The sequence below is a fragment of the Macaca fascicularis genome, chromosome 9 (assembly GCF_037993035.2).
Source record: "Macaca fascicularis isolate 582-1 chromosome 9, T2T-MFA8v1.1".
In the NCBI taxonomy this organism is placed as follows: domain Eukaryota; kingdom Metazoa; phylum Chordata; class Mammalia; order Primates; family Cercopithecidae; genus Macaca; species Macaca fascicularis.
Genome location: NC_088383.1, coordinates 127,007,174 through 127,027,535, shown reverse-complemented (window position 1 = coordinate 127,027,535; position 20,362 = coordinate 127,007,174). Strand labels below are relative to the sequence as shown.

The following is a 20,362-nucleotide window of genomic DNA, read 5'->3' as shown; positions in this document are numbered from 1 at the left end:
GAAATATCCAGTTTTCCCCACCTAAAGGTGAAGAGGAAGATAACAAAGAAAAGGAGTGATTGGAAATATAGAAGAAAAGTTAGGCTACCAGATAGCAAGAAGAGTGAGTCTCAAAAAGAAGGAGCAGCCATTTGGTATCACATGGAGTTGAGAGGTTAAAGAGTGAGGTGATTTTAGTGAAAATGGTTTGTTGGTGGCCTTCGTCAAAGAAGCAGTGAGTATTGGTGGTGTGAGTTGTTTCAGATTAAAGAATATGAATGAGTCAAGGTAACAAAGTCAGCAAGGGCTACTTGGTAGGGTTTAGAGATTGGCAAATAAAAATGGTAGAATGTCCAAGAGATAATGGACTGTCAGCGAGTCCTGGTGAGAGAGGTGAGTAAATACAGGTGGATTAGGAGACAACTGGGATGATAGTGGGAGTACACCAGCAGGTCTCTAGGAGAGAGGGGGTGTCAGAGGTGAGATTGATCAGATGGGATTCTGATTGTATGAGATTTTATGGTATAAGATTTTATTGATTACTGTTCCTTTGGAAATGTTTGGAGAAATTCAGTTTGTGAAAATGTGTTATAAATTGTAAGACAATATGTAAATATGAGGTGGTATTATTCAAATCCAAGTCACTTGAAGTAATTATACCATTTTACATACTGCAGGAGCAATGAATCTTTAAAAATGCAATCCTAAATGGAAAATAATTTTGAACACAAGTACTCTAGCTCTGTGAATATGAAAAGCATATTGTCAAATGAAGGCTAGGAGTTTGTGTGTGTTGGAGAGGGCGGGGAGGGGAGGGTAGCAGTGAATTATTTACAAAGTAAGAAGAGGCTATGCATATTTTGAAAAGAAAAAAATGTTAAAATAAGTAGTTGTGGAGCATAAGTCAGAAATTGAAGGGAACAGGGAAGTATAGGTAATTCATGTGAGTAATTATTTTTCTTTGGTTCTTTCTTTTCTAAGAGCGAAGTAGAACAAACCTTTGTCCTTAATTATTTTAAATTATTAAGTGAATGGTTTATGGCATTTATTTTATATTCATGTATCAGTTAAGAATCCTAATAGGAAACAAATGACACATTCAAAACAAATATCTGAGGAAAGTTTAGTGGAGAAGGTGTCGGCAGGGTTAAGGACATCAAGAAGGAGTGGTACAGCACCAGGGACCAGCACTGCATGCTTAGCTGCAGCTGTGGCTGTAGGTAGAGATGCTATTGCAGCCCAGCAGGGAGGGAGGGGGGCAGTGGTGGGATGGGGCTGGGGGAAGGGGAGTAAATACCCTGCCTCGTATGCTTTCAGTGCTCCAACCTCTTGGAGGTGCCTCCCAGTGGCAGAACCTAATAAGCCAGTGGGCAAGCCCAGGTGATACACTCTCCAGAGGTCAGTGTCCTGGCATGCAGGGAGGGGCAGAGTGGAGCAGGAGGGGCAAACAAAAAATCAGGAGCACAGTTATTTCCAAACCTGTTGCATTTCAGCCATTATTCTGTCTCTTTTAGACTAAATCTAAGACTTTTCTGAATCATTATTTCTGATTGGAAGAAGCCTCATGAAATTGTACTGGGCTCCTCAAAACCAGCCAGCAGTGAGCTCACAGTAGAACTGACAGTTTAGAGCAGCTCTGTGGAAGAAGTAGAGCTTATGCCTAGAGAGCTTGGACTGTGGGGTGGGGCTGCCTTTCTTGTGTCCTAACTCGGCCACTTACTAACTATGTTACCTTGGATAAGCGCCTTACCATCTCTGTGCCCATTTCCTCATCGGTAAATGAAGATAAATAGAGCACTCGCATCATAGGATTGTTACAAGGATTAAGTGAGTTAACATGCAAAGTGCCCAGAAAGGTACTATAGTTAAAGTCTAATAAATACAGTTGCTTTTAGGATGTTATTCTATGCTTTGTTATTGATGAAATACATGGGGTGTTTCTCTTTTCCTCCTTTTAGACTCACTGAAGATTTTTGTTACATTATGTCACAGTTCTCAGGATATACCTTTGTCATGAAAGTGAAGCCCCAAGTCTCTAGAGCCCACTCAGTTAAACAAGATAGTAGGACACACTCCTTTAAAAATAATTAATGTCACTTCTTCTGTGATAGTTTGAAGTTATACTTATTTCCCATACACAATAAGGAGTTGACTGGCGTTTGAGAAAGTTACTCCTGTCCTGCCCCTTCCCTATTCCTCCTCTTCCCTCCTCCCAGCCAGGTGGCACACCTCCTGGATTTCACATTTAATTTGAATTCACTTCTTAAATACAAAATGAGTCAATGTGTAGACCAAAATGGACTTTGCTTTATAATTCCAGCAGTAACGGGGTTTGGAAAGAGCTATTGTGGAAGGTGTAATAGTACTCTAAAATACTCTAAAAATACTTACTTTTAAATGCCCATCAAAGGCTTGTTTTTATGTGACTTCTCATTGAAAGATTTAAAAATCCTAGAACGAGGAATTTACAGTTTGCATTGTCTTGTAAAAGCACTGTTAACCAGTTTTAATAGATCTTTGTTCTTATGTAGGTTTTTTTTTTTTTAAATCTTTGCAAGCACTGTACACTTTTTACTCTGAATAGTTTCTCCTCCTTAGGTATTCTTCAAAAGAAGATATATGTTTAAGAAAGAGAAACAAACCAACCAAAAAAACCCACTTTGATCACTGCCAAATGCCATAGTGATTACTGCGGTGATCAGGTTTTTTGCTGTAATGATTGGGTTATTTTCTGGCTGATATATAGAAGATTAGTTCATAGCACAAATTAAAGGACAGTTTCAAGTCCTCACTGATTTACTTCTTATCTCTTTACTTAATTATTTTAACTTTGACGTAAATTAACAAGTGATATTGTAGAAGAGATACTAGTGATTCCTAGAAATATTTGAAAATATTTCAAATTTTAGAATTAGAGTTTACTAGGGAAAATTATTTAATATTTGGAAATATCACAAAGTAAAACTATTGATGCTTTTGCGTAAAAACTTCAGAATGTTAAGGTAAATCATTTTATTTAAAATAACTTTTAAAATACTAATTTAAAATGTTTAAATTCTGTAGTTTCATTTTACAAAGACTCCTTTTTAAATGTGAATGTGTCTAGGTTTATTTTGCACCTGATTAAAAACACCATTTTCCTTAACCTGTCAGCAGCTCGGCTGAGCAGTCAGACTGAATTATTCGATATCTTGTCTGACATGAGGACGGCAGTCCAAAGAGAAAGATATCACAAATTGGTGCCACACTTCGATAAATAGAGACATTTTATTTTTCACCAAGCTAATTCAATCCAGTTCAGTTAACTCTTTCTTCCCCCTTAAGGACAGATCAAAAAAGGCAGCCATGAATGACTGTGTTCGTCAAGTGTTTGACATGTCAGTGCGTGATATAAAGCAGACCACAAGGGAGGGGTTCTGCCTTTAGACTTCAGACAATACCCGGTACAAGAGCCTCTCACTCAGATCTGCACTGTAGGGAGCTGGAGAGAGTGGCTCAGATCACTCAGGTAGAATGAGAAGTAGCCGAGCTTGCTGCACTGCAAACCCTTCCCCTTACAGTTGTGACTTTTTCAGCATTCTTAGGAATTCTCAGGCATTTTTGAGCGGCCATTGAGTTACATTTTAGTTTCATAAACTCTGGTTGGCTACTACATATCATTAGTTTTGTGGTTTTCATAAAATCTTTGTCCTAAATGTTGTTCCTTGAAAACCCTTATTGCAATAAATATAATACCGATATTTCTGTTTCTTGGTTCACTGATTTCTTCCTGAGACATATAGTGAAATTTATATAGTCATAATACTGTTCAATGTCAAGGATGCAATGGGATGGATTATGCCACCAAATATAAAATGTTAAAATATTTACAAGAAAAGATTAACATTGTCCAAAGATTACCTCCTGCTCTACAGATTGGGCCTGAGGAACACGTCATCAGAACCTTTATGGGCCCCTGCTGACCCTGCTGCCTCGCTGCCAGTCTACTCCGTGTCCTGCAGCGACGCTACTGTCTGGCAGCCCCAGGCCACGCCATATGTTTGCAGAGCCCTCCTTGTCTAGCCTGCCAAACATATCCTTCATGTCATTTTAAATCCTGCTTTTTCCATGAATTAGGCATTCCTTGACTAATTGCTGTGATAGAACATTTCATTTCTCTATGAGGTCTAAAAATTTAATTATCCAGAGTGCTCTCCCCCACCTCCCACAAGTACATCTCTACCATGTGCCTTCTCAAAATGCAACATTGTTGTTCTCTGATTCATCTATGTGGCCTATATGTTCAGGGCTTCTGCAGTGCAGCCAGTGCTCACTAAGTAAATCTATATACAGAGAATGGGGCTAGGGCTGTGTGTCATGGGAGGACGGAGTCTAGAGCCCAGACAGCTCCACCAGCTGCTGATAGAATGACCACACGCAAGTTACCTAACCTCTCTGTGACTTGTTTCCTTACCTTTAAAATGAAGATGTGGTAGATACTGGACCATAAGACTACCGTAAGGATCATAAAGATTAAATGAGTTAATTTTGGTAAAGTGCTTAGAACAGTGTCTGGCACTCATTAAGTGCTGTGTAAATGTTTATGAAATAATTATTTTATTTCATTATTTTATTTATGAAATAAAATAATGTTCTATCTGGTAGTCACAGTGCTAAGTGTTTTCCAATGAAGATTAACTCATTGAATCTTCACAGAAGTCTTATGTGGTAGATACTGTTGCCATCTCCATTTTACAGATGAGGGAACCAAGACACAATCAAAGTTAACTAACTTGCTCAAGGTCACAGGGCAGAAACAGGATTTGAATTCCCACCACCTGGCTCCAGCCACTTCTCTGCTTGCAAGCACCTTGTGTGCTGTCGGGCCTGAGTGTAAATCATTTTGTTTTTTAGAATATCCCAGTCAGATGGGAGATGTAGCAGAATGTGTTTCTTGACATATTAGAAAACATGCTGTGAGATAATGGGGTAGGAGAGATTAATCCCACTGGACCCCCTGTTGGCTACCTTGGATTGAAAATCAGAGAAGATGGAAACCACATGTGTTAGCAGCTGCTACCATGGCACTCTAGGCTAAGGTGGACTACATGAGAATGCTTTTTTGGATTTGGTTTTTGTCTTTTAAGCCACTTCTTTGTGGGCTCTTGATGCTTTGCTGGTATAGTGACTTGAGTCCAGGACCATGCAGAACACCATAAAGATGTTGAGAAAATGTGCCAGCCACACAGGCCTTTAACTGGTGCATTGTAGGTTTTTGAAACATGTTTCACTCTCTCTACATGCAACCCAGCTCTGCTGAAATACTAAATTTATCCACAGGAGTTCTAGTTAGAAAAGGCGAGCAATCGCTTCTGGAAGCTAGTACTTCAAATCTTAGTCATAGCCAATGAAATCTTGGTTACATGGGAAACTCTCTGGAGGTGGTTGTACATGCATGTGTGCCCTGTGCATCTTAGAGCATAGGATTTGTACACATAATTACAGATACTTTACCAACATTATATCCAGTGTCCAGACTTTTTGTCACACAATCAAAAGTTTTAAAAGTAAATTTCTTAAATCTTCAAAGGATCCCAGTTATTTTACTGTCAAGGGACAGATAATGAAAACATACATATTTTACAGTTGTTGTTTTGTGTGTGGAATAAAAAGGTTCCTAGGACACTAATGCTTTGTGAAGGTTTTAAAGGCTAATACCTTTAAGTGCTGGGTAAAAATTAAACTTGAATAGCACCGATGAAATATTTACTCATCAGATGGCTTTGAAGTTTAGCGTCTTTTTGGTTGCAGTCCCATCTAATGGACATGTTTCAAAGAAGAAAATAGTTATAGCATTCAGCTGTGATGTTTTCTTCTTTGTGTGGAAGAAATCTGTGTTGTTTTGATTCATTTCAGTATTTAAATTTTCAAGACTAGCTACTTAGAAATTGCATTAACGAGATAAATGTTTCCCACAATTCTGAATTTTTTCTTATTGATAGGGTTATGTTTGAAAGCTGAGTTTTCTAACACTTTTGGCATTTTTAAACAGATTGCTTTCACTCTTTTATTCTATAATCTTTCCAACCTACATTTACTTAATTCTCCCTAGTTTTATATCAGAGGGCCTAAGGTGAGTGACTGTGTGTAAATATAATGGAAATCTGTTACACAAATTAGTTTTACAAAATATCTTGCTGGATAAAAGTGCTGTGTTTAAAGATGTTTAAAAACTTCATATTTCGTTCTTCAGTTCTGATAACTAAAAAGTTTTCCTTCAAAGTTTAAAATTGTAATGATGCTTTAAGAATGTTGGGGAAATACTGGATTTTTTTCTACTTCTTGGATTAAATTTAACTCATCTGAATAATGTAGGGCTTTAGAAATTTGTATTACAGTCTAGGTTAAAATTTTTCTATTTTTGTGTTTCCTCTCACGTGAGTTATGACACTTTTAACATTTGTTTGTGTTTTATTAGTTTTCATATGAGTCCAACAAGCAATGAAGACCTCAGGAAAATCCCGGTAAGTTGCTGAAGGGGTGAGAAGGTTGTCAAAGAACAAGCCGGTCTTTTTATCTGGCACACATTTCTAAAAATGCCTTTGTCTTCTTGCCTTCTGCCTCACTTACCTTAAGAATTGTAGCTTAGCATAGTAATTTTAGGAGAAAGAAAGTAAAATATAATCTTTGCCTTTAATATACAATAGGGTGTGACTCGTATGATCTATGAAAGTTCAAGCAAAATTGGTTATAATTGAAGCCAATTTAGAATATACATATTTTGTGTACAGACTGTTTTGAAATTAGTATGCAAGCTGTATGTCAGGGTCAAATTTGCGGTTATGAAATAAGAGCGTGTAGAAAGACTGTTTTTTGTTGTTGTTGGGACAAGGATTGAAGAAAGAATAAAGCTGCTTGTTAACATTCAACAATAGAAAAGCATCCTGGCAGGATAGCCAGATAACCAGGAAAGTATTTGAAAGAACAAATACTTTAGGACACTTATCTTTCTCATCAGAACAAAACCAAATACGTTAACAGGATTGGTAGCGACCACCTAAATCAACTCACGTATTTTGCGAGGATTATTCAGATAATCTGAACTTTATTGTAGTATTTGAAGTCCAGTATTTAATCTCTGTTCAGAGTTCCATTGCATCTGCAATCAATTCTAACTATATTAAACGTAGAGAATAAATTACTTTACCAAAATATGGTCAAATGTTCTTGGTAGAAAACTAAATTCTCACTGAGTAACAGAAATAGAGCCTTTATTCCAAGAGACTGGTGGTTGCTGTTTCAACCATCTGTCCTTGATATGTGTGATCCAGATGTATAGTAAGAATTTTTTTAGGCAATCCCATATCACCTATTACTATTTTTTAGGATGTGACATGGCTAGAAGAAGCTAAGGTGGGTTTAGGGTTTATTTTCTAAACCATTCTAAATGCAGGTGTTTATCTTTAAAATTGTGGAAACTGTTATAGAAGCACAGGACTTTGTACTGTATTTTTGCTGTTTTATTTAAGTGATTCATAAGTTTTGATGTTTTATAAATTCTCAAGTCTTTATAATATGGCAGTCTGGCGAGAAATGTGAGAAAATATGAAGTCAGCCTTTGATCAGATAGTAAAATGAATTCTATCAGGCGGTTACTTAATCTCAAACAAAATGCAACATCAAAAAAATCGATTTAATGTGTAGCTATTGTTTATTAAGTAACCTTAATTACAATTTCGATTGCTTGTAAATGTACTTTTCCAAATCTTGTAATTTATTGCTGTAAAAGCATCCTTAGAATTCTTTAAAGAAATAAAATGTGAAAATTGTTTTAGTTAAAGGATTTAAAGGTGATAAAAGAATCCTTGATGTGTGATTATTTTTCTCTGGAATACTAACTATTCTAAATGACAGTTAAAGGATTACTAGGTGTTGTTAATTTACTGCAAGATACAATTAAGAGGAGGAAGCGCATCTTCATACTGATCATGGTTGAAGAAAAGCATTCGAACAATTTTTATGTTGAAGATTATAAGATGTTTGAAGTAATTTACATTAAGTTCTCCAATAATAGCCGTCCACCAAGTTATTTTTTCTCCCTCTGGACGTAGTATTTTGTAATTAAGTTTGTATGTCTTATATGCTAGTGCCAACACCTGTCTGTGAAAGCACAGTGTTTAAACAGGAGCAGTAGCCAGTTGAAAGGGCAGTGTGAGCTCTTTAAGGCCTAATTAAGAACTGAAAGGGAGATGAAGGGAGTAGGACAAAAGATGTGAAAGTAGCTGAGATGATATTCCCAGAGCAAAGTTCCTCATTAGAACAATAATGAGATGATCAGAGAATGCCAAGCCTTCACTTTTTTCTCTCCCTCTCCTCTAGTTGCCTTGGATGTCAGTTAGTACCCCACCAATATTTGGTTACCAGGACAACCTTTCTTTAAATCTTCACTTATTTTGAGTCCTGATAATTTGCTTTTGTTTAAATTTAAATATTGTAAAAAAATGTACATTTCCTAGTTTAAAAGGCTAGACTGTGTAAAGCAAAAAATAGATCACTAGCAGTTCTCAAAATCTTATGCACAACTGTATTATTTAAAATTCTGGGTTAGAAAACTTCATGTAGTAATTCTAATATTCCCTTATCAGTCCACATCTTCTTATGTCTGCATGTAGACATTTTTAATAGAGGTAGGGTGGAAATGAGAAAGGGTTGGTTGTAAAAGGGGAAGAGAGAAGAAAAATTTACATTAAATTTCAGAATAAGAAAACATCTTAAAAACATAAGTGCTGTCTGTATAGAGTGTGCTGTGAGAAAAAATATTGAGCACTTTGGAGTAACCATTTTAAGTTGCGTTTGGTCTTTGCCAGCTTAGAGAGTTTTGAATTTTGTAAGTTTTTGCAAGAATAATAAAACATATATTTTGAAAAAATAATTTTTATATTTACCTGAGAGTTTTCCTCTTTAAAAAAATAATTTTTTATAGAGCATATATTTTAATTTTCTATTGTTTATATTAATCATTTTATTTGGAGTTATATCGACAAACAAATACATATACATATGTGTGTGTGTGTGTGTGGAGTATATCAGTCAGTTTAAGAATCTTACGCCTAAAATTAGAAGGTTTACATTCAGATATAGGATAAAATATGGAACTCAGCATGAAACTGTTTTTAATTATTTTATATTCTTTTCCAGAATATAGTTCATAGTACATGTGTTTCTAAGATGTTTTCCTGCCTAGAAACTTGATGCTAAAATTTGGGGTAAAGTTTTCACATAAAAGGACAAACGGAAAATTTATTGAAAAGGCCAGAAGTGTATTTCCAGGAAATCTGTCTACACATTAATGTTAGATTGTTGTAAGGAAAAAAAAAAATAATCCAAATAAGATATCTATATATTCTAGAGTATGGCTATAAAGTATGACCAGTAGTCTGAAATAATAATTGATTATTTTGAAAGATTTAACTATTAATTTATATCATGGCATTAATTTATGTCAAAACAAATTTTTGACACATCTTTCATCTTCAGTGTCTTTAGAGAAATGTTACAAAAAATTTTTAACTACATTAACTGGTAATAGTGTTAAATATTACAGTGCACATTATTTTTTTTAACTATTTCATTGCTTAATTAGTTTGGAGAAATCAGTTTATATATGTATAATTTTATGAAGATTAGAGAGACTTGAATAGATGCTTTCATTATGTTAAATAAAGAAAAAGCATAAATCAGTCAACTAATCAGTAATGAATCCCATTTAGCTTCCTTTCATTAATCCCTGCAATTCTCACAAGAACATGAATTTCTCAGTAAATGTTTTATTAGAAATGTGAAATCACATTAGACTTTATTAGTTTTTAAAGTGTGATTTAGAAAAAGTACTTGGTATACCAGACAATTTTAGATTTGAGAGGGACCGTGGAGAACATGTCATCTATCAGATAAGGCAAATGAGACCCAGGTTGCTCTCTCAAATTTATGCAGAATTACTTGGGTTGAAGTAAGAAACTTTAACTTATTTTTAAGAAATTTCGAAAGTATACTGAACTCTATACTATGTCTTGTCTTTACTGTAGAAAACTGCTTAACATAATCTTTCATAAGAATGTAATTACTATTTATGTATCTCTAAACTATATCTCATGACCAATTAAACTAGTAACTATATGCGTGAGAGAGAGAGAGTGTGTGTGTGTGAGTGTGTGTAGACTTATAAAAGATTAATTGATCTGAGAGAGGAGAGAGAAGTAAAACACTTGTCTCTAGAATTGTCCTTTAATGGTTTTAGAACAATATTTGAAATGTTTTTAGGGATGAAGGAAATATAACTGAAACTTACATCTGTTTCCAGTTTCTAATGCTAAAATAAACTAAGTTGTTTTAGACATATTTTATAGAATTTAAGCTCACTTCCCTTTAATATCCTCTCTTTTCATTGTTACTAACTCTGGTCTTTCATATTTCAGTAGCCCTATAACTAATCTTAGCCCCTCCAAATGATTCCACTGTTGCCATTTTACTTTTCCTGGAACATAGCTTTAATCATATCCTTTCTCTGTTTAGAAACCTTCAGTGGCTTCCTATTTTCCATAGCAAAAGTCTAAAAATTCTTTATACTACCGTTCAGCATCCTTGGTGGTCTGTTTCAAACCTACCATTTCAGCCCTTCTCTGCTCCCTGTCCTGTACAGTATTTTCCAGCCATGCTCTACAGAGTACCTGTTATTGGATTACCTGTTACTGGCCACTATGCCTTGAGCCTTGTTTCCTTCTTTGAACAAGCAGAGCTCACTGCTTTAAATGTTCCATTAGGCATTTCTGCCTGCAAAATCTTGAAGGCCTAGTGCAAGCTGTATCTTCTCCACAAAGCCTGAGAGATTCTGTGAAATTGGAAAAGTTTTTCAGTCCTGAATGTATTCACCTATCCTGGAGAAGGGGGTGTACTTCAGTGACCCAAGCATCAAATTGGTATCTGTACTCTAGCTTCTCTTTCTGTGGTCTGGTAAAGTCCTAGTTCCTTGGGCTGAGAGGCTGGGGAAGTAGGGAGGGCCAGTGAAAAGTTAAACTTTGGCTTTACTGGTGAACACCCCCAAACATATAGCACTATTAAAGTAGATCCTGAAAACAGGGAAAGACAAGTTTAATTCTTATGACGGGCAAGGTCATTCTGCATTCACCAGTCCCCATTCCCCATCCTCCACTGAATAGATAGTATTCCTTAAGAGCAAGAAAACCAATTTCCTCAATATTTTAGTTAAGTTTCCTTAAAGCCAAATGGAAATGTTTTAAAAGATAGTGATGAAAATCATTTTAAATTGTTGGGCTTAGTGAGAGAACTATGATTTAAAAAGAATAAAAAATTGCTTAGTTGTAATTGGGCATTATGTTTTACAGAATGAAAACTCTTAATGCTATACACTGTTAATAAAAGGTGATGTTACAGGGCCTTGATTAAATTCCTGAGAAATATTTTTCTTTCACTTTTGATATAACATTAATATTAGAATGCTTTGTAATAGCAGTGAATTAGTAAGTATCTTTAAAAAAATTTTTTGGTTATATTTATGCCTTTGCCTAAAAGGAATTTTTGTCAATAGAATAAAGTTAAATAAATAGGTGAAATGGGAGAGAATGCAAATATACTAACCATAGTATTAATATGGTTGAACTCTTGAGTTTCCTGATAACCAGAGTCAAAAAGGGAAAGAAGATAAACTAGATATTATTACTAGGAGAAAGAAATAGACCAGTTACTCAGGGGAGGAAAAGTTCTGCCTGTTTCTAAATTAAAACAGAAGTTACTCCCATGGGGCTTCCTATGAGGATAATCTTTGATTTAATTCCGAGTGCTTCCATTTTCATAGCAAATTGGAAAATATTTTTGCTGTAACCATCTTCACTAAGAAGCCAAACATGTAACATTAAATCACAGTTCAGTGGAAGCAGTTTCATAAGGACGCATGTCCAAGTGTATAGTTTTCAGTTGCATCTTATAGTTCCTCTGAGTTGACTTTCAGAAATCTTTAGTTTTCATCTATTTTAGTTGTATTTATTATAAAACATTTCATCTCTTAACTTAATCTTACATGATATAACCAGTCTCAGATATTAGGAAATTGCCCACAATGTTAGAAGGGGTTTTAGAATTTAGAGTTGTAGTCAAAACTTTGGTGCATCTGCCTTAGTTCTTGCCTCAGGACTGGCTAGCCAATTTGTGGACTGTCACATTCACTCTAAGCAAGGCTAGCGAAAATCTTCATCAGGGTTTGAAAAACAAAAAGTCGAAGTTCTGGATAATTCTTAATGTTTGTCCCAGATGTTATATCTACGAAAGTAACGGTCTTTATCTTGTTCTAGGACAGCAACCCCTTTGATGCCACTGCAGGGTATCGTAGTCTGACCTATGAAGAGGTTCTACAAGAGCTGGTGAAACACAAAGAACTCCTTAGGAGGAAGGACACCCACATCCGGGAACTCGAGGACTACATCGACAACCTCCTTGTAAGGGTAATGGAAGAAACGCCCAGTATTCTCAGAGTGCCATATGAACCATCCAGGAAAGCTGGCAAATTCTCTAACAGTTAATGAAGCCAATTGTATTGTGTTGATAATTGGACAAAGAGAGAGAAAGAAAGAAGGAAGGAAGGAAAAACTTGTTACTGAAAGAGACTACACTATCAGGTTTCATTACATATTCTCCTTTATTGTGAAGAATAGTTTTACCTGTAAATATTAGCAGGGACTATCAAGAGTGACCCTTGAAGCAAGCTAAATAATTTAAACGTTTAAATTGAAAATGGGCCAGATTCTCAATGAATAAGTGGTTCCTTAGGATTCACTCAGGTGCTGGTACTGACCCACTGATCTGCCATAGGCCCAGAAATATCTTAAGAAGTACGTGAGTTATTCCTCAGGAATAGATTTTTCATAAAGCAGAATTGATACTATGGCTGGTTTCTCAGAAATCAGTTTGTAGAAATATTTAGCTTCAGGAATACTGCTCATTATAAACACTGCTGAAAAACACAGTTTATATTTTATGTACACGTATGTACATGAATATATATTCATGTATCTTGTATATAAAATATAGGCACATACCTCATATATACATGTGTTTTTAGAACATTTAGAAACAACTGATTGCCTCTAAAGTTAGGCTACCAATTTCTTGATTTGAAAATGTGTGTGCTCTATTGATGCAAGACAAGTCATCGTTCCTACTGTCATGGTTTGTTATAGAGAAGCTGCTTCAAATCACTCTTGACTACATGGACCTTGGTTTCAAAGTGAGCTGCTATGTATTATTCTAGCATCAAAGTTTTTCTCTTTTCCCAAAAGTAATGATTTCAAGTCCTTTTTTTTAAAGAATGACAAATTTCAGGAGACTTCATTAACTTCACAACAGCATGAATTTCTTTGAATTAATTATCTTTAACATTTGAGTTTAAGGTATAAGCAGAAGATAAGCTAATATAGCTTGTTTTGTTGAAATTCTGCATGCCTTTAAATCACTAGCAAAGCAAATATTATAAAGTTATATCTGAAAATAATTGTGGGAAGTATGTGATTGCCTCGTGTGTCTGATAACCCAAAGAAGCGGGCAGATTCCAGGAATGAAGAATTAGGCTTGGTTTCAGGTTACATAAATAATAGAATAGATGGTTGCCTTTGGGTCTTGAACCAAAATAAGACTTACTAAAGGAAGTGAGTTTTTAGAATAGACCTTTACTAGCGTGGCATTATGCATTACCCCACATCCACCCTTTAAGAATTGATTTATTATTAAATTGTGTTCTGTTTTAAAGTCCAGTCCCCCCAAATGTTGATTTCTTCCATGGATTATTTTTATATGATTTGTACAATTTTTTTCTGAAATTTAAATTGAAAAGCAATGTTATAAAAATATTGCTAATCTTCTGCTTATTTTTCAGCCTTAGAAGTCTGAAATACTATAAAACACTGAGAGTATCTGTGTCTTTCTGAATTTAAAATGAAAAATTCATCTCCATTTGAAGACTGACATATTCCCCAATCTTTCCATGAATTGCATTTTTTTCTAATACTCATCTCTGTTAAGACTCCATTGAAAGTTAAATAAAAAGCTGATATAATAGTTTGGGGTTTGGGTTTTTTTTTGGCTTATTTTAGTGTTTTGAATCAGAGAATACTTGGCCAAGCTCGTATTTGTAAACTAGACTTATTATTTGTATCTTCTGCATTTCAGTTTTAATGTAAGAACATGCATTTTGAAATTATGAATATTTTTTTCATAAAAATTCAATGCTTTAAGAAATGGAGAAGGAAAAATAGCTTTTATCAGTTTTTTTCTTCACTTAGAATTCTGTAATAAACCTCAAAATCTGGTATAGAATGGTATTTTCCCATCTGAGGTCTTGGTAGTTTTTTGTTTTTGTTTTTAACATGGTGCCACTTTTAATTAACTAAATGTTACAAAATTCTCAGCATTTGTTTTTTTCTGGTAGCATTATTGAGTCTTTTCATACACTTCCTAAAATGCCAAAATTTATGTTTTCAGTATTACGACAGTATCTGCAGATACTATAATAATATGCTTTGGCCAAATTTGGTGTTTATAGAGGGAACCAAGATGTCAGTTTTGTATTGGGGATATGTTTTACATAAATAGAGCTCATTTAAAAGTATGGTTCAAGTACTGCTCTTCTTTTTATGGGGAAATAGATTTTTAAGGAGCGATTCTTTTCCTGTATAAAAGCTATTGAGGCTTAGCTTTGTTCATACATGAGTGATTTGGTTATAACTCAATCAAAATTTTTATCTTTAAATCTGAGACAAGTATTATATTTAAAACTGGATCTGTTAAAACATTCATCACTGCCTGAAACTTTGCTGTTCTAATGTTTATGAATTTTCACTCATTATCTAGAGTAAACTCACTACATATTTTCATAATCAGTCAAAATAATAAACTAAAAACAAAAAGTAAAAATGAGTTCCCAAGTAAATATATCAATATTTCCCATGTTTGGGCAGAAGTGCAAAGTAGTTTCAATTTGTCGCATTGTAGAAAAAGAGGCCAAAAAGGTCACCTTAGTCTATTTTTCCAAAACGTAACTTTAGGTATTCTAATGATGTATTTTGTTAGTTGCTTAGAAATGGAAATAAAATATATGTGCTTATTAAATAATGCACAGTACACTACATTATAGAGTTTATTTTTGCTTTTATGCTTAAAAGAGTGCATGCCCAAAATACTTCTACCACCAAGAGGATTTTTTAAAATCACAGAATTGATATTTATCTCAAGCCTATCTTAAGCTAACGTACTTCTGTTACATAATTAAACTATTTCTGCTATTATTTTTAAAGCAGTATTATTTTATAACCAGTTCTAAAATTCAGCTTTAAAAATATTGAACATACCTTCCTACCACTTATGCTTCAAGTTTCATTTATTGAATAGCAGGGTCATATCTTAGAATTGTATATAAAACAACATGTAACCCATTCATGAAAAACTTCTAAGTATTGCTTTTTGCTGCTATGTTCTGCATTGAGCCTAGTTTTGCCATTGTCCCTTGAATGTAGTATTATCCATAGATTATACATAACTACATCTATTGCTTTTGGCGGTAAATCAAGATTTAGTTGTAATTTTCCAGCTGTGAAAATGTTGCCTTGTATTTAAAAGGGTTTCATGAATGGAAACCTAAGTAAAACTAAGCTCATTAGTGACAGACTTGCTTTCTTCATGTTACTCCTCCAGCAACTCCCTCACCACCATGCCTCCCTGCCTACCATCCCCGGAAGGGTGCTTATTCTTTAACAAAGAGAATCTAAAAATAAATAAAAATAAAAACTGTTGTCTAATATATCTACAGTAAATGTTACACTAGATCTTTTATTTTCCTCTGTAGCTTTTCAGAAAAAGCAATCTACCTTGGATTTGTAAATCAAGCTGAAACTTTTTTGATGTTCATATACTCATATGTCTTATAGGTGGTAGGTGTCACTTGTGTGTATGTGTAAGTGAAGTATGATGCATGCTCATTCACTTGGTCTCTTTGAAGTAAGGGAAAGGATCACAGTGCTGCTGGGCCGTGATGGTATGTAGAAGGGTCTGTCAGCACACATGGAAAGCCCCCATTTGCACAGATGTAGAACTTTAATAATCCAGATGCAATCATTGGAAGTATTTAATATGCAATTGGTAGCACCTTAGCTAATTAATCTGCATATGAAGCATTTTCTCATATATTTAATAAAAGGTGTAGAAGCTCTTCAAGCATTAACTAGAGTTGATGTTTTATTCCATTTATTTTATCCATCAAAAAATGCACTCTCACAGTGGAGTTGAAGTCTGGTAAATGATACATGTGGGCCTGTTAATCTTCGAAGCTTCCAGATGGTTTGTGTTTTGAGGTACAAAAAAATGCTGCAGATCTAGAAATGCATATATTTAGCAGGTATTTGAAAGATAGAAGCATTATTTATAACTGAAGAGTATGACACTTATCTTCTTAAGTAAATGCTCTCATAACTTGTATACATTTTTGCAGGTACAAATTCAAAAGTATGTAAGCATTGTATAATGTGACAATTGTATAATTTATGTAATCTGATGCATGAATCAGAATTTTTATATAATATATGATTATTGACTAATAGTTGATTAAAGTGTTTAAACTTAATTCAGTTGTCAACATTTATTGCAGATACAATGGTGTTACCATAATGGATTTATATATAAGTCCTCCTTGTCTTTTAATAAATACCTAGGATGCCTCTTATTTGGTGTATTGTAGCACATATTCTGTAAGACCTACAAACTTATTTTACTATGAAAATAGTTCTGAAAAGTCATTCAAAAGATAGTTTTTAAGTTCAAGTGAACATTCTTCAACAAGTGTGTGGATGCCCACTACATATAAGACATCCCTCATAGGGATGGAGCTTACGATTTAGTAGAAATGATATTTGAGTATTGTTATACAGGCTAAGGTCTATGCCAAGTACTTCCTATTTATGCTTTTATTTGTTTCTCACAACAACCCTGTAAGGTAGGGAATACACAAGCTTTCAGAGGAAATGTAAGAAAACCCTTTGTGGTACTGAAGAAAGTAGAATAGGGTTGGTAAACCCGGTAGCGTTTCTCACCACTTCTTATCCTCCAGCTCCTACCAGAAGTCATCAATCAGTTACCACTTCCAGTCCCCTCAGCACAACAGTCTAAGTGCATGCCTCTCCATCCGATGTATGGGTACATTTTTATGGCAGTGTATTAGGCAATTGTATTCTAGATTACGGGATGTGAACCATATGTAGTCTTAGACATAAGTCATACATATTTGGCACAAGGGATTTCTCAGCAGGCCAGAACACCTTTCTGTTCTGGAGTTGTAGTCCCTTCTGGAGGCCCATTGAACCTGTCCCTCTACTTCTCCCAGCACATCTCCTTTAGATTCTTCTTTCCACCTGCCCACGGCATACACGTTTCTTTTTCCTTACTCTGCTGAGACAAAAATATTTGGAGTAATTTGGAATTAGAGGGCTATTATGAGTCTGTTAAGTTGACCATTTTTCATGTAGGGCTTGTGACCTAAATGCCCAACATTTGACACTTTTCCTCAAATAATTTTACATACCACAACTTCATACTTTTATATTTTTATGATTATACAGTTAATACAAGAATTATTTAATTTTGTATTTATGTACCTATAATTACACGAACTAAAAGTGCTTAATTTTGATCTTAAACAGTCCTCGCACCCTAAAATTTGATTCTTAAATGGTCAGTGGTTTCATCATTTGTGAGGCATACTAAAAAGCCAAATTTATGCTAGGAAGCACAAAATCAAATTTCTCTGTGAGAGGATTTCAATTGTGGTGTGTTGTGGTCAGACGTACGGTATGGTATGGTTGGTCATTAACGTTAGTACCAAAGTTTGCGTGTGGTTTTTTAAAATAAATTAGAACAGTGTAAAGATTATTGCTATGATAGTGTTACATTCTCTTATGCTCTGGCAAATGATGGAAAAGTGTGTTGAGAGTGAGACTGGGGGTTATGTGCAGTTCCCAGCAAACTTTCTCATTTGTGCTGCAACCCTTAGTGCAGGAATTGCAAAAACTCAGACATTTCCAGAGCCAGGTAGGTACAGTGGGTAGGTACAGTGGGTGATAGGGCAGGTGGAGTGTAAAAGAATAGGGATTACCAAGGACAGTGGCAATCTGGAGAGCTCATTTTTTTCCACTAAAAAGGAGCAACAGCTGTTCAGCTCCAGCTCATTGTGGCCATTCGGAAATGAATTTAAGTCCGAGATTCCTAAACCTGATCTTTCTAGAGAAACTGAAAATAATACAGATTATGTGAAATATGATTTCCAAATGTTGGCAGTTAACTCGTTTTCTTTTTAACCAAAAAAATTTAAAGGCCACCAGTTTACAATCTCTTCTTTTTTTTTTTTGAGACGGAGTTTTGCTCTTGTCGCCCAGGCTGGAGTGCAGTGGCTATCTCGGCTCCCTGCAACTTCCACTTCCCAGGTTCAAGCGATTCTTCTGCCTCAGCCTCCTGAGTAGCTGGGATTACAGGTGCTCACCACCACACCTGGCTAATTTTTGTATGTTTAATAGAGACAGGAGTTCACCATGTTGGCCAGGCTGGTCTCAAACTGCTTACTCAAGTGATCCATCCGCCTCAGCCTCCCAAAGTGCTGGGATTATGTGAGCCACCACACCCAGCCTGCAGTCTCTTCTTAGTGAGTCAATATTTCTGATGTAACATCAGTTATCATCATCGTCATCATGGTAAGAAAAGTTTGGAGGAGGGTTGTTGTTTACTTCCTCCCCAAGTGATTTTGTGTTTAATCAAAAACTGGGTTGGCTGAGGAGCATGTGGGGTGTGTGTGATATGTAAAACTGAGAACAACCCGCCCAGGACTTTCTCAGGGGTGAAGGGGGGTTGGTGTTGAGGGAGGAAATAGAGAGTAACTATTCAATGGTTATAAAATTTCACTTAGCACCATGAGTAAATTCTAGAGATCTGCGGAACAGCATTATGCCTGTAGTTAACAATACTGTATTAGACACTTAAAAATTTGTCAAGAGTGTAGATCTCATGCTAAATGTTATTACCACAATTTTTAAAAATGTAATTTAAAAAAGACTTTCTCCAGTATACCTGTCTCTGAGCCTGACTACAGTTACTTTTCAGAGAACAGTGCAGGTAACCTGAGATCCAGTCTGAGGGCCACTGCCTCTAATGTTTAAAGCGTTTTTCTGTGTTATCCTGGGATCTGTCATATACTGTTTAGTGGTAGTTGTGACTTTTCCATATCTTATGATCTTGCCTTTTTGGTAAAAACTGTATAAAAATTACTGGTGTCCCAAAGATCACAGCACGTGTATTGTGCTGTGTCAAATCACATATATTGTATGACAATTTTCAGTAATAGAAAGTGAATAAATTTCCATGTGACTTTTTGGGCATAAAACACATATTTGAATTAAAATATAATGGCCATTGATTTCATAGTTCAATCTTTACATCGGCTATTTAAAATTCACTCATGCTTTTTGATCCCAGCCCTGACACTGGTGCTCACAGTGTCATCCCCAGGGCAGCAATGTTGACATCACCTGGAAACTTGTTAGAATACAAATTCTCAGGCCCTACCCAGACCTACTGAATCAGAAACGCTGAGGGTAGGACCCAAAAAGTCATTTTCACAAGCCCTCTCCAGGTGGATCAAATGCATATTCAGATTTGGGAACCATTGAGATAGGGACCCTGTCCACTCTTTTCCACCTTAGTTTAATGTAGTTTGGAGCATACTGTTTAGGTTTTTTTGTTTTTTGTTTTTTGTTTTTTGGCTTAATGTAACTTTCCTTGCCAATTTGTTTATAAACTGATTTTTTTAAAGTTTTTCGATGAATATATTTTAAAGAAAACCTCTTGTATGATGAAACTTCATATAGGTAGAATGTTCATAAGATAAGTACAACGCACTATGCAGAGTAGATACATGATAATTATTGTTGATTATTGATACATGTTTTGTTTGTGCAATAAGATTTGGTACTGTGATTGAGAAGAAATAAATACACAATGGGCCTTAATGTAAAAGTGCCAGAATAGTCGTCCAATTGGTCTGACTTGACTGTGCAAAGTTTGGTTAAGGAGGGCATCTTTCTCAACCTCACAGAGGCCAAAACTGAGGTAAAAGATACTAGTGTAGAAAAGGAAATCCAGAATGCAGCCACATAGGGAGTGTGAGAGAATAAAGTTTTCAATATATGCCTGAAATATATGCCTTAAGATAACAAATGAAGCCCACTTGTGACTTTAGGTGCGAGGTTTTATTTAATGCATACTTTTTTTTTTTTTTTTTTTTGAGATGGAGTTTCACTCTGTC

General features: G+C 35.2%; 1 protein-coding gene across 4 annotated transcripts in view; it reads left to right on the top strand.

Annotated features, from left to right (window-relative positions):
* RAB11FIP2 (RAB11 family interacting protein 2) overlaps positions 1-16,639 on the top strand; it is a 41,948-nt gene extending 25,309 nt beyond the window's left edge. For 2 of the 4 annotated variants that reach the window (XM_005566550.4, XM_005566549.4), the window contains 2 exons: positions 6,437-6,482; positions 12,324-16,639. In XM_005566550.4, the coding sequence (XP_005566607.2) occupies positions 6,437-6,482; positions 12,324-12,551 (274 nt within the window). In that variant the 3' untranslated portion in view covers positions 12,552-16,639. The remainder of the gene's footprint in view (positions 1-6,436; positions 6,483-12,323) is intronic. The other 2 variants (XM_005566553.5, XM_005566551.5) reach the window with 2 other exon arrangements.
* Positions 16,640-20,362: the final 3,723 nt, after the last annotated feature.